General features: G+C 42.5%; 1 protein-coding gene and 1 long non-coding RNA gene across 2 annotated transcripts in view; one reads left to right on the forward strand and one right to left on the reverse strand.

Moving 5' to 3' along the window:
- Positions 1 to 10,133, forward strand: part of LOC125626393 (uncharacterized) — a 41,070-nt gene extending 30,937 nt beyond the window's left edge. The window contains exons 3-4 of the long non-coding RNA XR_007353762.2: positions 6,343 to 6,487; positions 9,987 to 10,133. This is a non-coding gene — a long non-coding RNA (uncharacterized LOC125626393). The remainder of the gene's footprint in view (positions 1 to 6,342; positions 6,488 to 9,986) is intronic.
- Positions 588 to 20,049, reverse strand: part of KCNU1 (potassium calcium-activated channel subfamily U member 1) — an 80,701-nt gene continuing 61,239 nt past the window's right edge. The window contains exons 24-28 of the mRNA XM_048829301.2: positions 16,502 to 16,579; positions 9,148 to 9,278; positions 4,254 to 4,448; positions 2,888 to 2,994; positions 588 to 1,558 (exon numbers count right to left, since the gene is read on the reverse strand). Coding sequence (XP_048685258.2) covers positions 1,390 to 1,558; positions 2,888 to 2,994; positions 4,254 to 4,448; positions 9,148 to 9,278; positions 16,502 to 16,579 — 680 coding nt within the window. The 3' untranslated portion in view covers positions 588 to 1,389. The remainder of the gene's footprint in view (positions 1,559 to 2,887; positions 2,995 to 4,253; positions 4,449 to 9,147; positions 9,279 to 16,501; positions 16,580 to 20,049) is intronic.

A 20,049-nucleotide genomic window follows, 5' to 3' on the forward strand; every position in this document is an offset into this window, starting at 1 on the left:
CTTGATTATCATACACATTGTAAGGAGAGTGGTCACTTTAGATAAGCTATTATCAGCAGGAGAGTGGGGTGGGAGGAGGTATTTTTTCATGCTTTATGTGTATAAAAAGATCTTCTACACTTTCCACAGTATGCATCCGATGAAGTGAGCTGTAGCTCACGAAAGCTTATGCTCAAATAAATTGGTTACTCTCTAAGGTGCCACAAGTACTCCTTTTCTTCTGTCTAGAAGAGAAAACTGTTACATGCCTTACCTGTGTGTGTGGCCTGAGAACCAAGGGAGATACCTTGTCAGTGAAAAGTGGGTAATGCTAATTGGGGGCAGATGGGTTACTTTCAAAGGTAGAGTTGGGAACTGGGAGCCCAACTTCCATTGAACTTCTCTGCGAGCGGGGTGTAGCCTGATGATTATTTTGAGGTGCAAAATGCACTTGTCACTAATTACAGCCTCTTTCTTTGGTGGCTACTTAGAGATTAATTATGAAGAAGATGATTGGTAAGACATATAAAGAGATTTCATGAATTTTATTAATACCACGATCAGTATAAACAAAATCAGAAATTAGAAAAACACAAACAGCAGCAGAATCCACATCTTGTAAACTCATGAATCCATGGGGCTGTGGGTTCCCCTTAAGGAAAGAAAAGCATTAAGGTTGACACCATCCTGTCATCCTGAATTCTTGCCAAGGCTCAGGTTCAATACCCCTTTACGCACCTATTCCCACACCCTCCTACTTCTGAGACCATATTTGATTACATCTTGACCTTTTGTCTATACTTGGGCATTTAGGCTATCTATTTTGGGTATTCCCACTATTGTCATAAGGATTTGCTCAGGTAGAAGGTTCTCTGTTCAATGACATTAAGGAAGTCTGGGCTCAATACAGCCTTTGCAGTCTAACAGTCTATCACAGGATACATATTGCTAAATCTTTTAACCCAAGGTTACTTACGTATGCTAACTTACAATAGGCCTAATGTGGCCTCATGCTAACAATTACTACTATTAGGCCCCAAGCTAAGTACTGTGCCCCAGGTCTACTGCAAAACCAATTTGAAAATAATCCTTACATTTCTTTGGTTACTCCTACTTTACATGAGAACTTGAGTTTCATTGGTGTTAATTTAGAAAGAGTTAAGATGCTTGCTAAGATATAAATGATTATTTACCTGATCATCTGAGTTCAGGTCATGGGTAAAAGGTTCACATGGATGCCTAACTTCTGTAGGCACTTTTGAAAATCCCAGCCTGTGTGGCTACACAGTTGCTCATGTCAGTGTTTAAGCATTTCAAATTGCCTGCTACATCCCTAGGAAAAAATGACCAAGAAAGCTCATTGTGGGGTCTTAGTAACCAATACATTCTTTTTTATTTCCACAATCTCACTTAATTTTGCTTTATGGAGCTGTCCGTATAGCTCTGATGCCTCCTTGGTGAAAGATCCTCCTCACAAACTGACAGGTCACTAGTTGCTGTGGTGCTGAATGGGACAATGCAAAACACCATATCCGTAGGTAACATCTTGAAATCACTGGGGGGCCGAGCAATTGCATACCTGGAAAAGCACCAGAACATGAGAATCCAACAGCTCTGTGGGGTCCTTTGACCTTTGCTAAGTAATGCTCAGAATAGCTAGGGAATAGCATCTTTTTGCAATGTTTAACTGCACTTGAAAAATCCTTTTGAATAATTAGAACAGAGGTCAGCAACCTTCGGCACGCGGTCCATCAGGGTAATCCGCTGGCGGGCCATGAGACATTTTGTTTATGTTGACCATCCGCAGGCACAGCCTCCCGCAGCTCCCAGTGGCCATGGTTTGCCGTTCCTGGCCAATGGGAGCTGTGGGAAGAGGCAGCCAGCACGTCCCTGCGGCCCGCTGTTTCCCGCAGCTGCCATAGGCCAGGAACAGTGAACCGCAGCCACTGGGAGCTGCGGGGGGCCATGCCTGTGGACGGTCAACGTAAACAAAATGTCTCACGGCCCGCCAGCGGATTACCCTGATGGACCGCGTGCCGAAGGTTACCAACCCCTGAATTAGAAGATGCATACTATACTGTACCATTCATAGGGCTTTCTTCTGCCTTCACTTATACCTAGGAATAAGATATAAATTTTTAATTGGGGTTAATTAATCACTGGAAGAGATTGCCAAGGGATGTGATAAATGCTTTATCCCTCGAAGAGGGGGTGTCTTTTTAAGAGAGCTGCTCTAGTTCAACCAACATTTTTGGCTCATTGCAGGAATCACTGGGTGGGATTCTCTGGCCTTGGTCATGCTGGAGATCAGATTAGATGATCATTGTGCTCTCTTCTGACTTTAAAATCTGTGGAATCTATGAACTTGGACAACCCCACTAACATCACACTCTGGCCTCTCACTAAAGGCCAGTGTTCACATGTAAAGAATAATCAGATATTAAGTAAGCATCGTTGTCTCTCATGCTAGCCCATAGTAGGCACCGTAACTGCCACAAAAGTAGATATATCTAAAGGTCTCTGTTCAGGGGATACCCAGAGCCATAACAAGGGTGTAAATCTTGACTCAGACTGGGGAAGGGACCAGGATTATGATATCATGGAGGCACAGCACTGGAACAGCTGGGGCTGCTCTAGTTTAAGATTTAGGTTAGCATCTGAGCTTCAAGTCAAGACTGAGGTGTCTTGTTAGAGCCATGTGAAGGCTTCATCTGCCCGCACTGCACATGTAATTAGCAAATCTTGACTCCTTTGTTTTCATGAGCACTCCAAAATTCATTGTATCTCCTTGCCCACCATCTAAAATAATTGCAGCATTATGATTATGATTGATTAAACAGATTTTTTTGGATCTTTCTTGCCCAGCTCAAACTGAAGTAAATATAAAACACAGTTTCAAATAAAATGCACTCCCCTATTCTTGTATGGATTGGGCTCTTCTGTCAGACGGTAGAGTCCAAAGCAAAGGATTCCAAACAAGTCTAATGCTTTGCAGTAAATGTCTCCAAAGGAATCCTGCAGAGAGAGAACAAAAAGTACTCTTAGCTGGAATGGTCATTCAGCCCTCTGGTGAGATCAGTCCATTAGCAGATTTATTATTATTTATTATTGGTATTTCAGTAGCACCGAGGAGCCCCAGTCATGGACCCCACAGTGCTTGATGCTGTAGAAGCACAGAATAAAAAAAGGACCCTGCCCTACAGAGTTTACAATCTAAGTAATATTAAGAAAGGATATCTGACACCCTAGCCACAGATTCAGATCCAACTTAATGAACCTGAATTTTACATATGTCAGCTTAGTCTTATGTCTCCACTAGGGCATGTGCGCAAGGTTGTGTTTCACACTCAGCAGCCAGAGAAAAGACAAACCCTGATTCAGCAAAGCACATAAGCACGTTCTTAACTTTAAGCACTTGCTTAAGTCCCATTGACTGAAGTGCTTTGCTGAATCAGGGCCTTCATTTGGAGAGTGGTTTTCAAAATGCTTAATAAGGATGAGCAATGCCTAGCCTTGAGAGTCACACTCACTTGCCTTGGTACATGATACATGCCAGGATTCCAACCCCCTTCCCATTGGTCCCTGTGGATTTGTATGAAGGAGACAATAATGACCACTGGAGAGATGACCGTGGACAGCAGTCAGGGACAAAGGAAGCCAGGTATCTTTGGAAGAGAAAGAGACACATCTAGGCCAGGCCCTGGTCAGTAGTCACCAGCATTTTGGTAAGAGAACAAGAAGAGGATAAGTTGATAGAGGGTGATTCAGGTGATATTTTACTCTGAGGTTTGCAGCAGGCCAGAGTGTCAATATCATATTAGGACAGCCAATATCCCAGCTACACAAGTGAATCTTGGGATATTTTGTGCCTGGTCATATTCTTATGAAAGTTCCAAAATCTCTTGCTGTAAAAATAAAGGAGGCTTCAGAATGGACAGGATATTGTTGAGACAGTCACCACTGGCTACTTGCAGATTGCATAGGTGGTGAGGCTGGATAAGGGAGGAGATATTTACTAACTGCACTTGGTAACCAACTCACTAATCAGTGCGAGGTCATGACATATTTACCCCATAAAACACTGAGATACAGGACATGCCATATACACAGGTTAGGCTGTTCACATGCTGCACTGAATAGCGATATGGGATCTGATTATACTCTCAACACTGGGTTTCCATTGACTTCAGGGGAGTTACTTCTAATTTACACCAGTGTGAGATCAGAACCAAGCTCATAAAGGGCAACGCTACCAAGATGGTACTATAACTTACCCAGGAATCCGTTAACAGCCTCTTGGACAGAGGCATAAGCGCAAGTTTGCACCTAGCTCTGGGGGCCACGTATGCTGTGTTCATGAAACTGCCACACAGCACATTCTTCTCTGCCAGCTGTTCCTCCAGTTCAGGGCTTGTCCCACCCGTCACCAGAGTCTGGAGCAGAGCCAAGACGTGGTGGTCACGGTAGGTCTGGAAAGGAAGGTCACAGCAGACACAGAAACCTCCGGTTTATATCAGGCTGACAAAAGTGATCACCCTATCACTTTAAGATGGAAATTACCTATCCGTCACTTCTAGTACAGCAATCCCTGCTGGTGCAGGATTATTCTCCACAGTGTGTGCTCCAGTGTTTTGACTAGACCTGGTCAGAAAATGGGACTTCTTCCCCCCCCCCCCCCCCCCCCCCGCAATTAGATTAAAATGAAAAAGAATTCCTGTCCTGAATCAGGACGAAACGTGAAAAAAATCTCAACAATCTTAATGAACCAGAAATCTGGGAGAGGTGTGTGAGAAACTGAATTGGGTCAACAGAAACATTTCGTTTTGATTTTGAGCTTCTTATTTTCTTAAATGCTTTTTGCAATAACTTATCCTAAATTTCTAAACAAAAAGTTGTTTGGAGTCAAAAAATGGAACTCTTCACTGAGAAAATGTCAAAAAAGGGGACATTCTGGCAATTTTGAAACTTCTATTTTCAAAAGTTTTTCAAAACAGGAAATTCATTGAAACCAACCCTTTCCTGAGAAAAGTTTTTGTTTTGATGAATCTGTATTTTCCAATGCAAAAATATTTCGTTGACAAATTTCCATCTGTCTCTGATTACAGTCTAAATAGACCAAGTCAGACAAGGGGTGAAAGGGGAAATAGAGGCAGCAGTTAGCGAAAAGACTTGCCCAAGGTCACACAGACATCAGTGATAGGGATGGAAAGAAAGCTCAGGTCTTCTGATTCTAGCACCCTAATTCTGTGGCTATATTTTTTTAAAGTTATGCAGGGCGCTTTAGCTTCATGGGCCCTCTGTTTTGGAAGAAGACTGGTGAAGACAGAACTAACACACTGAGCTTTCAAAATATCCCCCCAGACTGACAAAACAGAATACTCATTAAGTGTACAGCCCAAACTCTGCAGGACACAGTGGGCCTAATCCTCTATTGTCCTGCACTTTGTGAATTCATTTATACCAATAATAGTCGGCAAAAAATGCTAGCAACTCAGAAAGATACTTTCTGAAACACACTCTTAACAATGTAAGTAACTCTACAAGGAGAATCCGTGCCAGCCGTTTAAGCTAGATAAGGAGGCTCTCTGAAGAAACTGTAAAGCACATCCTGAAACATTACAAGACAGAAGTAGGGGGAAAAAGACAACTGAGCTTTTGCAAACCTGAAAAAAAAGTGTGTGGTTCAAATTCAAATTTGGGGCAAAAAAAAAAAAGCATTTTTCTTATGTTTATTTGAACCGATTTCCTCTGTCCATAATCTCAATGCATCGAATAATTTAATTTCTACTCTTTCTCAAAAACTGATTTCCCACATGTAGCAATCTTATGGAATCTGTCAGCTGCATTCTCAGGAGGAAAAACTAAACAAGCTGTGGAGAAGGAATGGTGTTACTAAATCAGAGCTAAACTCAAATCCGCTTAATAACATGTGAACACATTGTTGGGCAAAAGGCTATAATGCTGTTAGAGTAATTATCAGCCTTTTAAAGTAAGGAGCTGTACTCTGTGGTTATTCTGAAGTGATACTGCTCCAGAGGAATCTGCATTTTACATATTTAACTGAAGAGCGCTGAGCTATTTAACATATCGTTGCTGTACTTTTTGACATCAAAAGAATTGTATTTCCATACTTGGGTGAATTAATAGGATTTGCATGTCACCCTCATTCTGTACTTTCTTTGCTTAGCTATACTGTAGAAGTTTGAAAGGGGCAAAACAAGTAAAGAGATGTGTAAGAGTATATGCACGCAGGCAAGTTTCAGTATGCTTAAAATGGATCTCCAAGCTCACTGCAAAGGAGCCAAGTTCTTGTGACGAAAGGGGGAGACCCTACTGACTTCTCCATCTGTTATTTGGTTACAGCCTGAAGAGCATGGACGCCCTTGGAATGCCGCTGCACACGACAGGACAGGCTGTGAACCCTCTTCTCACATTATTGAGCAGTTACCCAGTTAGTCCCATCAACTCCATATTGGCTGCTGAGCAAGATGGAAAATCCAGACCAGTTGTAAGTGCTGTGAGCATTTGCAAACCTGGGCCCTGCATGAGTTGCCCCCCGTCATGCAGGAAACCTAGGGCAGAGCCGTTAATTGAACTCTTTTCAGCGCCTTAACCACAAAACCGCCCTCTCTCTCTTCTTGCACTGTGTGGCTCCTGCCTGCCCTGCTAGCCATCAAGTATCAGGTTAGCGCGAGCGCCATTGCTACTTCCGACTTCTGAGGGGGTTATGCTTCACTTGATGGAATCTACTGTCATTGCTTTTCCTCCACTCTGGCCTCTCTAGCACCGTCCTTTCCCGTTACAGAAAAACAACCAACTGGCTCTCAGGCAGCTCAAAACCCCAGGAACTTTCAGCAGATCTTCACAATGATGGGAAAGCGGAGATGATATTTAACAGCTGAATGCTTTCCTCTATTCTTTATTCTCATTCGCTTGCTTTGCTTTTCCCAACCCTCTGCCTGACTAAACAACATCATGTCTCTTTTCCTTCTTCCCTACATTTAATGACCAGCTGAATCTGACCAAAGACATTCTCCTGCTGAAAAATTAGACCTAAGAGTTGATCATTCCTGGACTGACTTGGGATCTGAAGCCTGAGTGAAATTTTATCCTTTAAGATAGGTCATGCTAGATCTCAAGTTACTTTTACACTTGACACCAGCGATCCTTAATTACAGTCAGGCTGACTGACATATCAGTGACTAGCAGCCATGTAATACTTTCCCTAACACTGGAGTCTTCTCAGGAAAGCATAACTGGACTTGACACTCTTCTTTTTTTTTTTTTGGACTGCTTATCCCTTCAAGAGGTTTGTGGTGTATTTATTCAATTTCTTTAAAACTGCCGCCCAAGCAGTATCTTGTTACACCTGAATCCAAGGCAAGTCACGTGTAACTTGACTGCAGCACCAAAGGTCATGGAGGATGGGAGGTGGCACAGTTAAGAAAGAAGGGCAGCCAGTTTGGGAGATGCAGGCTTATTATGAATTGAGCTGCTGTCTTCCTGACAAAATATTGGCTTAACTGCCCCACACTTTCCCTCATCAGTATCACTCACTTCTGTCAGTGATCTGACATGAATATGTTATGGGGGTGGGGAACTGTCATGTTCTCTTTGCTCTCCTTACATTTTCAATCCCATCTACCATGTTAAACACACTCTTAAAGATATAAATGTTATACAGAGCCAGTGCCAAAAAATTTTGCAGATTCAAACCTTTCCCTCTTTTGTAAGGGTCCTAATCTGATGGGGCTTGCAGACATCTGGACCACATCGGGTCTATGATTGTGGCAACATGTGTAGAATTAGTTGTACACCTAAATCTCTTTGTAGAAAACATACTACCATTGACTTCGCTTTGCAATCCAGCCCAATTGAATTTCCATGCTGATGCCAGACAGACATCCCTGGAGAATGAAGTGTTTTGTTTATCCCCACATCAGTTATAGCAGGGTAGTGCTCGTGCAAATGTCCCTCCACACTTCAGCTCACCAATGCACCTCAAGCCGGACCTGGAGGTACCTTCTCCCACTCCCTCTGTCCCTCCCTCCCATGGATGAGCAAGAAGTTTGAGTCTTCATGGGCCATTCAGTTATTGGCACTACTATTGTGATTTCCAACACAGGGTCCAATTGGTGTCAAAGGTAATGATGGTTTGAACGAATACATTTCCCTTCAGAGGAACAGCTTGCTCCTGATCTAAATCATGCTAAAAAACAGTCAGACTCATCCTAAATATCTTTTACAGCAAGTAAGGATTCTTTAAAAAAAAAAAAAAAAACCTGTAATGAAAACACTATAAAATAACTCCAGCTAACTTATTTATACAGCGTAGAGAAGCGGTTCTCAAACTGTGGATTGGGACAACCTGTTTTAATGGGGCCGCCAAGGCTGGCATTAGCTTTGCTGGTGCCTGGGGCCAAAGCAAAGCTCGAGCACCACTTCCCAGGGCAGAAGTCGAAGTCTGAGGGCTTCAGCCCTGGATGGCAGGGATCAGATTACAGGCCCCCGCCTGGGGCTAAAGCCCTTGGGATTTGGATTTGGCCCTCCCCACCTGGGGTGATGGGGCTCAGGTTTTGGGCCTGCCCGCCCCCACCCAGGGTAGTGGGGCTCAGGTGGGCTCAGGCTTCGGTCCCTCCTCCTGGGGTCGTGTAGTAATTTTTGTTGTCAGCAGGGGGTTGCAGTGCAATAACGTCTGAGAACCCCTGGCACAGAGAATGAGAGAGCTGACAATGGTGTGCACTGAATGAGATGTCTCTTGGAACTGATGGTTCTCCGGATTCGCATAACCCTGTGGAACTCACTGCCACAAGATATCATTGAGGCCAAAAGCAGGATTCAAAAAAGGAGTAAACATTTCTCTGGATAACAGGAATATCTAGAGCTATAAAATTTAAAGGATTAAAAATATACAAGAGTTTTGGAAGAGCTATAAACTCTCCTACATTAGGGAATAAGCCAACCTCTAACTAACCCCATCATTGCCTACTGCAGGGTTTCTTGCACCTTGTTCTCAAGCAGGTGATATTGGCTGTTTTTGGAGACAGGATGGGAGATTTAGTGGATTTATCCCAAATGGAAATTGTTATATTGCTTGATTGGTTGTCCCTGTCCTAGCGAATGGTTGTTTATGAGGCCACCAGTTACAGGAGTCAGTGATGTACTTACAGTAGTCAAGAGAGAATCCAAAAAGCTATCTGAGAAGATACCACCAGTGGAGCTGAGATACAGCTCTTGTTCTGGGATCTGAGAGTCACTGCTAATGTGGTGATCAATGAACTGGACATTCGATGTAGTGTCTGTAAAATCAATCAATCAATCAATCAATCAAAGAAGGAACACTAAAGATCTTAAAAACACTGTAGTTACCATACAGGATGAGAACAGAACAATGATTCATTAGCCTAGCCCATTATCCTGTCTCCTGCACTAGCCAGAACCTACTGCTTTAGAGGAAGAAGGGGGAAAAAGCGTTTAATGTACCTGACCAGTTGTGCACTGGGGCAAAAGCTTATCACACCAAGAACCCAGACCTTAGTGACATGGGGTAAAAGTTTTCAAAGCACCCAAATGACTTAGGAATAAAGCCACATTTTCAAAAATGACTTAAGACTTAGGTTTCTTTTTGAAGTCACTTTTTGAAAATGGGACTTCCCAAGTCACTTTTTGAAAATGGGACTTCCCAAGTCACTTTTTGAAAAAGGGACTTTGGCTTCTCAGTCACTTAAATGTTTTGGAAACTTTTACCCATAATGCCTCAGCATCCTGTAGCAGTGAGTTCCACTGCTTAATTATACAATCATAAAAAAGAAAAAAAATTGCTGTTTAAATTTGATTAGTTAATTTTTTGAAACCCCCTCCCACCGCCACACACACCAATTCTTAAGTTATGGGATATCAGGCAGTCTCTCAGTCTTGCCCACATTTAAAAGCCAACATATAGTTCTTGAAGAAATCCTCATAATAAAAAATGGCATTGCTTTAACTTTCTTTTCTGTTTTTAATAGACTGTGTAAATCGTCCAGGCAGAAGGCACCTGCTGTGCTGCTGAATGTACTAGGTATATGCTCGTATTCGAGCTATGCCAGTGAGAATGTTGATGAATGACAGCAACACAGCTGGAGTGGGACAGAATGAGCAACGGAATTAAGACCAAGAACCCATTTTTTCCATTAAAAATAAAACCTTAACAAGTAACCTTTCTGTGATTACTGATTAATGTATTTTGTGCCCTGCAAAGCTAGGAGGCATTTGAACAGATGCTTAAAGAAGGTGACTAAAATTGGCCAGTTTCACATTGCTGTTGAAAGACTTCTGATACCTGGTCACACTGGCATTATCATTTAGCAGTGTATTCTGTACACAAAAATTTAACCAACCTACATTTTGGGGGTCAGACCTTCAATGGGTATAAATCAGTATTGCTCCATTGATCGGCCCTTAAGAATCTGGGTATAAAAACCATGGACATACTAGCACAGATTGAAATAACCTGTTTTGTTTTTTTCCCATTCGTTCCTGTTTGGGGGGGGGGTTGTTATTGTTTCTAAGTTATTTGTTTCACTTATTGGCCGCTTGTGCCAGGGGTATCTAGCAGCTGTAACACCAGAGGAATGTCCATTCACCCTGCGTTCGAGGGAGTAGCCGAGCAAAGTTTGTTGCATTGGAAATCCGAACCCTGCCAGCCAGTTCCCTGGGCTAAACGAAAGCCCACTGCGCCCAGTGAGACATTCTATTGACTTCAATGGGCTTTAGATCAGCCTGATGGGAGGTGGCTGGTTTGGCTAATTCCCTTCCTTGAATATTCCTCCTCATGTCCCCATAAGTAAGGGGAAAGCAGCAGCCTATCAGAGTATAAGGGCAGTAACACAACTCTCCAGATGTGGGAATAATGCTCCAACAGCTATATCCATGTCTATTTCCTTCATGGGCACTCAGGATCTATGCTGGCACTGAAAAGTCCGTGTTTCGGTCTATCATGCCTCATGGCTCAGCAAGTGCCAGGAGATGGCATGGCCTCAGGGGCCACGGTAAACTTTGTACTTCACTGGGATATCATCATGATCTCACAGTAATTACAGCAGAGGCCAGCCAAGCTTGGCAATGCTGATTCAATTGAGATATCATATTGCAGATGAGAATCCAGAGGAAACAGCTTGGCTGCTTTTAATACAATGGGTCTGAGTTCCTGGAGAGCTCTTTTTAATGTAGAAATTGGGTCTGCTGATACCTTCTTATGCTTCTGTGGGAGCTGGGAGTCTGTAATAGGTTTCCTTTGGTAGGTGGCAATTGAGGAGCTCGTAGGAATTTACTATTTACCAGTTATATTGTGGCAGCTCCTAAAGGCCATCACGGTCAGGACTCCACTGTGCTAAGTGTTGTACAAACATATAGCAAAGGCCAATCCTTGCCCAGAAGAGATGGCAATCTAAAAGACACAGGATGAAATCCTATCCCCAGGGAGATGAACATCAAAACTTCCACTGACTTCAGTTGGCCCAGGATTTCACCCAAAGATACTAAGGATCTAAGATATTAAGGTGCTAAGATGATACTTTTGGCAGGTTTTGAGCAGTGTGTGACTGGTATTCAGAAGATGCCTTTGGTAGATGGCAACATTGGTAATGGATGTCTTATTGCTGACATTGGTATGTAGTACCCAGCAGTGACCAGAGGTTAGCCACAGACCTGATCCAGCAAAGCACATATGCATATGGCTAACTTTAAGCATGCAAGTAATTCCTCCATTGGCTTGGAAGGTAGGCACAGACATAAGTGCTTCACTGGCCAGGGAGCTATATGAGGGACTTTTTGCAAGACAGCTGTTTTTGTGCTTTCAAGTCTTAAACTCTTGAGGGCATTTGCCTTCCTACCTTACCCCTGAGTCTGCAAACAGATTCCCATTTCTGTTCTAGGCCACAGTGGGGGCAGGGAAGCATGTGCGAAGGGACTGGCCCAAATTCATTACTTTGTCAAAGATCTAACATGACTAAAATGCAAAGCCATGTCAATTGATTTCAGGTGTTTTCCCCTCCACTGCCACATGGAATCCAGGAGGGAATTGCGCACTTGGTCCATTGCCTGTCTCAAGCCATCAGCTTGACGGCACATTCTCTCCTCAGTGGGGCTGGATCATAACAGCTGGCTCAAAACATTCTGAGATGCTGGGAGGCAAGAGAAATAAAAGCACAGACCACAGCACAAGTGAATATCAAAGCATGACTATGGGAAATTCAAGTGTCAGAGTGGCCCATAGGTCTGAGATGCTGGTAGGACAGGTGTTATTTGATTATTATTTCTATTGCAATATTGGCTAGAAATCCCAGTCATGGATGGTACCCTATGGTGCTAGGTGCTGTACAAAAAGATGGTCAATGCCCCAAAGAGCTTACAATCTAAGTGAGGCATCATGTCCTAAACCTAAGCTTTGTAATCCCTTCCAAACTATCAGTACCAAGACATGTGACAGAACACTAATGAAATCAGGCTGGAACCCTCAGAGCACAACCTTCTTTCATGATTTCTGCTGCTTCCTGGCACCTATGGGAAATTAAGCTGTGATAAGGCAGCATCAGGACCATAGGGTACGATCAGTCAGTAAAATGTTGTTTTGAGGATGTAAATAAGGATGGTCTTGTGGCTAAGGCACTGGATTGGGACTCAGAAGAGCTGGGGGCAATTTCTGGTTCTGCCCCAGATCCCCTATATGACCTTGAGCAAGTCATGAGATCTCTCTATACCTCAAGTCTCCTTCTGTACATAACAGAAGAACAGCCATACTGGGCCAGACCAATGGTCCATCTAGCCCAATATCCTATCTTCCAACAGTGTCTAATGCCAGATATTTCAAAGGAAATGAACAGAACTGGGAAATTATCAAGAGATCCACCCCGTCATCCAGTCCCAGCATCTGGCAGTCAGAGGCTTAGGGACATCCAGATCATGGGGTTGCATCCCTGACCATCTTGGCTCATAGCCATTGATGAAGCTATCCTCCGGGAACTTAACTAATTCTTTTTTGAATGAAGTTATACTTTTGGCCTTCACAACATCCCCTGGCAATGAGTTCCACAGGGTGACTCTGCATTGTACTTCCTTTTGTTACCTGGTGCCTATTAATTTCATTGGTGACCCTTGGTTTGTGTGTTATTTGAAGGGTTAAATAGCGCTTCCTTATTCACGTTCTCCATACCACTCATGATTTTATAGACCTCTATCATATCTCCCCTTAGTGTCTCTTTTCCAAGCTGAACAGTCCCAGTCTTCTTAATCTCTCTTATATGGAAGCTTAATCATTTTTGTTGCCTTTCTCTGTACCTTTTCCAATTCTAATGTATCTTTTTTGAGATGGGACGACCAGAACTGCACGCAGATTCCAGGTGTGGAGGTGCCATAGATTTATATAGTGGCATTATGATATTTCCTGCCTTATTATCTCTCTCTTTCCTAATGGCTCCCAACATTCTGTTCGCTTTTTTGACTGCCACTGCATATCCATCATTTTGTATGTATAGTTGGGATTATGTTTTCCAAGGTGCATCACTTTGCATTTATCAACACTGAATTCCACCTGCCATTTTGTTGCCCAGTCACCCAGTTTTGTGAGATCCCTTTGTAACTCTTCACAGTCAGCTTTGGATTTAACTAATTTGAGTAATTTGTATCATCTGCAAACTTCTAGAGATACCACTATTTACGCCTCTCCATTCTGAAAACCGACCATTTATTCCTGCCCTTTGTTTCCAGTCTTTCAACCAGTTACTGATCCATGAGAGGACCTTCCCTCTTATCCCATGACTCCTGACTTTGCTTAAGAGCCTTTGATGAGGGACTTTGTGATAGGCTTTCTGAAAGTCCAAGTACACTATATCCACTGGATCACCCTTATCCACTTGTCTGTTGAGCTCATCAAAGAATTCTAATTTTGTTGACCCCATCAAAGAATTCTAATAGATCGGTGAGGCATGAGTTCCCTTTATAAAAGCCATGTTGACTCTTCCCCAACAAATTGTGTTCATCCATGTGTCTGATAATTCTGTTCTTTATTATAGTTTCAACCAATTTGCCTGGAACTGAAGTTAGGGTTATTGGCCTGTAATTGCCAGGATCACCTCTGGAGCCATTTTTAAAAGTGGTGTCACACTAGCTATCCTCCAGTCATCTGGTACAAAAGCTGATTTAAGTGATAGGTTACATACCACAGTTAGCAGTTCTACAATTTAATATTTTCAGAACTCTTGAGTGAATGCCATCTGGCCCTGATGACTGATTATTGTTTAATTTACCAATTTGTTCCAAAATCTCCTCTATAGACACCTCAATCTGGGACAGTTCCTCAGATTTGTCACCTAAAAGAAATGGCTCAGGTGAAGCCTCTGCAGTGAAGACTGATGCAAAGAATTCATTTACTCATTTATTCATTCATTTACCTCTGTAAGATGAGGTAGTCATACATCCCTACATCATGGGGTGTTGCGAGGGTAAATTCATTAAGGGACGTGAGCTGTTCATATACTATAGGGATGGAGACCTACATGGGTAGAATGTACAGCCACTGGACCTTGGGCAGCTTTGGTGAAAATGAGGTTTCTGTGGAGAGCTACATTTTTCTTTCTCTCCAACTGGTGCAGTTTCAATTAGCTCAGCCAAATAGAATCTCCCAGTAGAAATGTGATTATTTTTCTAATGTGTCTCTGGATTCTCCATTAACAGTTACTCCAAGTGTAATGACTACCCAGCCACAAGCTCCATCACCACAACTTTTCAGTAATTTGCAAACTGGATACAATTAACTTAGGCTTGAAGAGAGACTGGGAGTGGATGGGTCATTACACAAAGTAAAACTATTTCCCCTTGTTTATTTCCCCCACCCCCCACCGTTCCTCAGACGTTCTTGTCAACTGCTGGAAATGGCCCACCATGATTATCACTACAAAAAGTCGTCGTCCCCCCCGCCCCCGCTCTCCTGCTGGTAATAGCTCACCTTAAGTGATCACTCTCGTTACAGTGTGTATGGTAACACCCATTGTTTCATGTTCTCTATGTATATAAATCTCCCCACTGTATTTTCCACTGAATGCATCTGATGAAGTGAGCTGTAGCTCATGAAAGCTTATGCTCAAATAAATTTGTTAGTCTCTAAGGTGCCACAAGTACTCCTTTTCTTTTGTGAATACAGACTAACACAGCTGCTACTCTGAAACTTTTCAGTACTGTTACTTCCTGCCCCAGCTGGAACTGGAAAGCACAGAAAATCATGGAAATAGGAGAAACAATAAAATAAATAAATAAATGAATAAAATAACATTGTCAAACCTCAGACAAACAAGTAAACCTCCTATTCAAACCACCTCAGCCATTCCTACCGCCACCTCAGGGCATCGAGCTTTGAAAGAGTTACCATAAGCTGTGCTGTGATGATCCTGAGAGATGGTTACATATGGACAAGAAGGAAGGGCAGGTCATTGGTTCTGGCTCAGTTATGAATGGAGGGTGATTCTGGAATTGACAGAACTGTCACTGAGTTGTTCAGTGCACATGGCACTTCTAAGGATCATGCCAAACAAAACAGTGGCTGATGGAGTCAGGGTCCAGTCAGAACGCCTAGCGACACACTATGCTAATTTGATGAGTACTGCTTTGTGTCAGCACTCTAAATGGAACTAAACATCCGCATCCCTGGAGACTAGCAGCCCAGCCATACCACTCTGGTGTCACACTGCCTGCTATGTTACTAGTAATCAGTTAATCATTGCACATGTTTCTAATTAATGGATTTAGTATGTAATCACCAGGGGATGAAGATGAAACAGCCAAGAGTAGCATGAAAAAGCATTGTGGGTTGTCTCTGTTATAAATGAAATCCAGAGTGGCTGAACAATATGGGATGTGAAGGACAGACGTATTCACTGGATCTGATACTAAAATGCGTTGAGCTCTTGAGCTGTCTCCAGACTAATATGGACTCATCACAGTAATGTCTGAATCGCTCACCATCACTCTGAATGATCTTCACAGCACACCTTTGTGAGGCAGATGGTACTTAGATTGCATGCTCTTTGGTACAGGGATTGTCTTTCTGGAGAGTGGGCTGACGCCTCTAGATGACAATGTAGTACAAATGAGATGAAAGAGGGAAGTGGTACTAGCCCTAATTTTACAGACTGGGAACTGAGGCACAGAGAGATTTAGGGACTTGCCCAGATCCCAGAGGGAGTCTGCAGCAGAACCAGGTACTGAACCCGGATCTCCTGATGTGTAGTCAGTTGCATAGCCGTAAGGGTATCCTTTCTCTCCTAAACAGACTCACTACACACTGGGGATTTTATAACACTGTTATAGGTTTTTTCCCCCTGACTTCTTCAAAGCCACCAAATTAACATTTAAGTCAACCCTTTTAATGCTCCTTGGACATGCAGTGCTTGTTGTTTTCTGTCTGTGAATTTTAAAGGGGGCAGGGGGTAAATAAATAATGCAGTACGCTTATCGCTTCTGTGAAATTTGTTCCCAAAGAATAACTTACTCAGCTCTGTGATGATGGGGATCCTTTTATAACTTGGCTCTGATTCATTCTCCAGTGTTCTCACTCTGCCAACTGCCTCTGCAGAAACAATCAACAACAACATGGGGAGAGAAGAGAGAGGTAAAGGCAGAAAGACAATGGTTCAGAGACTGACACATGCAGAAAGGCACTTACCTGAGCCTAAAAAATGTCATTGTCATGTAAAAATCCCAAAGCACTTCCTATAAATAGAAAGTTTCTTGCCTTGGTTTGCTTTTCCATGCTGCATTTTATTCACTCAGAGTTTCAAAGGATTAAGAAAGAAAAGCTCTCCTGGGAGCCACTTATTGACATCATAACTAAAATATAATTACTCTCTGTGGAGCAGCAGGGCTGGTAATAGTGTTGTTAGGCACAAAGCCCCTAGTAAGCCAATTTGCACTCCAAGGGTGTTTTTTTTTTCCCTTGAAGAAGGCTATAAAGAAATGGGATAGGACATGTGCAGCAAAAGTGAAGGGGAAAGCAAAATGGCCTGCATTTTGGAACTCAAGACATAAGCCAGTGGTTTAAGAGAGACATGTGAAGGCCTCCTGGAAAACATTAGTCCTGATTCTCCCCTTACTTTGTGGGTGCCTTCAAGGAGTTATTTCTGATTTACATCAGTGGGAAAACCAGACTCATTTTATTTAAAGACAGTTTTCAGAGACTGTGTTAGATTGTCTGCTTTCCCCATCTCTTGTTTGGATAGGATTTGATTCGGTCTCTCTTACTTATGTTCTATCAATCAACATCTAAGTACTTATATTAGTGCCCATCACTGTAATATCTGAGTAGGTGACTATTAATTGGACTAATCATTGAGTAAGGCATTATTCAAAGTAAAGATGGCAGAATCCAAACTGCACTAGGGACTCTGACTAAAAGCAGGGTCTCATCTCAGTCAGAGACAGGATATTGGATAGTGGATCGTCTCTCTTACAAATCCTATAGAAAGTGGCTGAACAAACAGGGATAACAGAAGTATTATCTGAGTCTGGAAGTAAAATTCATTGAACCTTCTCTCTGTCTAGACACTAATATGGTCCTAGATGGGTCACTGGTCTAATCTATTCTGACAATTACTAAATTCAGGTGACACAAATGCCCAAAAACATTTGAAATGTGGGGCACAGAAGCAGCACAAAAAGCACCTCCTGGGCATGCACTGGCATTTCTGAACATCGGCTGGTGACATCAGCTAAATGCCTGAAAATGAATTATTGCCCTTTTTCTACCTTTCCACGTATTATAGTAGCTGATTTGAATGTATGTCAGATCATTGCCTGGATGCATTTTCCTTATGTCAATATTTTTGCTACCAAACAGTACACAGCACTGTACCTGAAATCTTACAAACTGGCAGCATGCTATTACAAAAGATTACTTAATTGTAGATTACTACTGTACATTTGAATTTCAATAGCATATTAAGTTGTCAGACTTAATTACTGTTATATATTTAGATTATGCCACAGATTATTTAGTTCAGTACCTAGGTTTGCCAACCTGTTCACTTAGTGACATGACAGGGTGATCATTACAGCATTACTGGAAAACCTAAAAGTTTCCATGGGAAAGACTAGGAGTCCTTGGCATTCAAAATGACCCTAACAAATGGTCATTCCTGTGGGTGTAAGTAATGTTGACCTCCAGGGTGGTCTGGCTCACTAAGATCTCTTCAGTTGCATACCCCGGAGACAGGTAATGTGTGGAAGAGATGTGCTGGGCTCGGATAGAGCTCTCTGAAATGTTTATGATGAAATCCAAAACCACAAGACACAACCACAGAAACCTCCAGACTCGGTTCATATAGCTACAATGTTCACTTAACTTCTGAGGAACCTAGGACTTCTGCCTCAAAATCATGACAAATGTCCAACTTTTGCAAGGTTGCGGATGTGAAATGGGGTGGTTTTATTTACAGCTGCAAAGTTTAGGATGATGGAGAATCAGGATCAGTAAGGTGGCTGGATGTCCAGCCAAGTAATTGAATGGTCCATCAGCAACTGATAAATATTGCACAGAAAAGTCCAGCTTTTAACCATCTTTTTTAAAACTAGGTTTGCTGCTTCATAACATACATAAACAGGTATTTTAAATCAGTCCCTTCTGTACTTGCTAGTTCCTCAGATTATTATGATGTTAAAGAATGATCTTCATAATCTATGCTCTCTCCTCCTATTTCCCAAACCAATAGTTACTGTCAGCCAATGCTTTTCTACTCTTGGTCTCCAAGATCAATCTGGGTCATACCAGCAGCAGGTCTTCATCAGTCATTCATTCTCTGGTATGAACTCCACACCCCCTAAAAAAGGAATCCTGCATTCATGGATGTGCTGCAATCCCACTTATTTCAGATGGACTAATTTGGACTATTTATTGGACATCTTCTACATGTCTCCTCCCTGACCCCAATTCTGTGAAAAGTTAGGCTCTGTCTACATTGGGTTTTTTTTTTTAAAATTTTGTCTTGCAACTGTAAAGCTATGCCAGTGAAACCCCCGGTGTGGATGTGCTGCACTGGTATAGAACGGAGCTTGTACACGCTAGTGCAATTTATCCCAGTGAGTTCCCATAGTGGGTTGCAACAGTAGAGGCCCTAATTTGCTTCTACCGGGGAACAGGTGTACATTCATATTTTCGAAGCTTAAGATGAAAATAGAACTATAGGTGTCTCTCCTGTGCTGTGGGCACCTACTCCACACATTAAAAATCGCTGAATAAGAAAATGGCTGCCTATAAATACATCCGCTCCTTCCTCCAAAGCCTTATAAAAGGGAAAAAAAGGAGCTGTATTAGGGGTTTGTTATCGTGCAACCATACTGTTGTATATAGACGGGTGCAAATTTCCCTAGTCTGGGCCAACCACCTATTAACTTTAACATAACGGTCCCAACAAAGTCAATGGGACTATCTGCATTCTCAAACTTAAACATGTGTCTGAGTGTTTGCAAGATCAGGGATCTTTTGAGACAGAGCCCCTCCATGAATGGTTTTGCCAGCCTCATACCAGCTGAGTTTGGCAAACTGTTTGGACATCCTCTGTCTCTGTGGGCTCTTTTCTCCTCCACCCCTTTCTAGTTCTTTTACTTGGCTTAAATCAAGTAAACAAGCTCATCTCTTTCCCCCTTTGCCCCCACCAAAATGGAGACAGAGAATAGAAAACCCTCTTCCTTATTTATATTTGGATCATCAGCTGACCTCATCAGGTTCCTTAGTTGCTAGCATTATTCAACTGTTTCACCTGGAAGTATTCCCCTCAGTTAATGCCACCTGAGTAGTGGCCCTGTTTCAGCACCACACACAGTGGCCCTGCTGTAATAATGCTAGTAGAGAAAGGAAAGATCAACCCTAATTTGCACTTGAGGCCAGATTTTCAAAGGTATTTAGGTTTCAGAGGAACAGTCGTGTTAGTCTGTATTCGCAAAAAGAAAAGGAGTACTTGTGGCACCTTAGAGACTAACCAATTTATTTGAGCATGAGCTTTCGTGAGCTACAGCTCACTTCATCAGATGTATACCGTGGAAACT

This window comes from Caretta caretta, chromosome 26 (assembly GCF_965140235.1).
Source record: "Caretta caretta isolate rCarCar2 chromosome 26, rCarCar1.hap1, whole genome shotgun sequence".
In the NCBI taxonomy this organism is placed as follows: Eukaryota; Metazoa; Chordata; order Testudines; family Cheloniidae; genus Caretta; species Caretta caretta.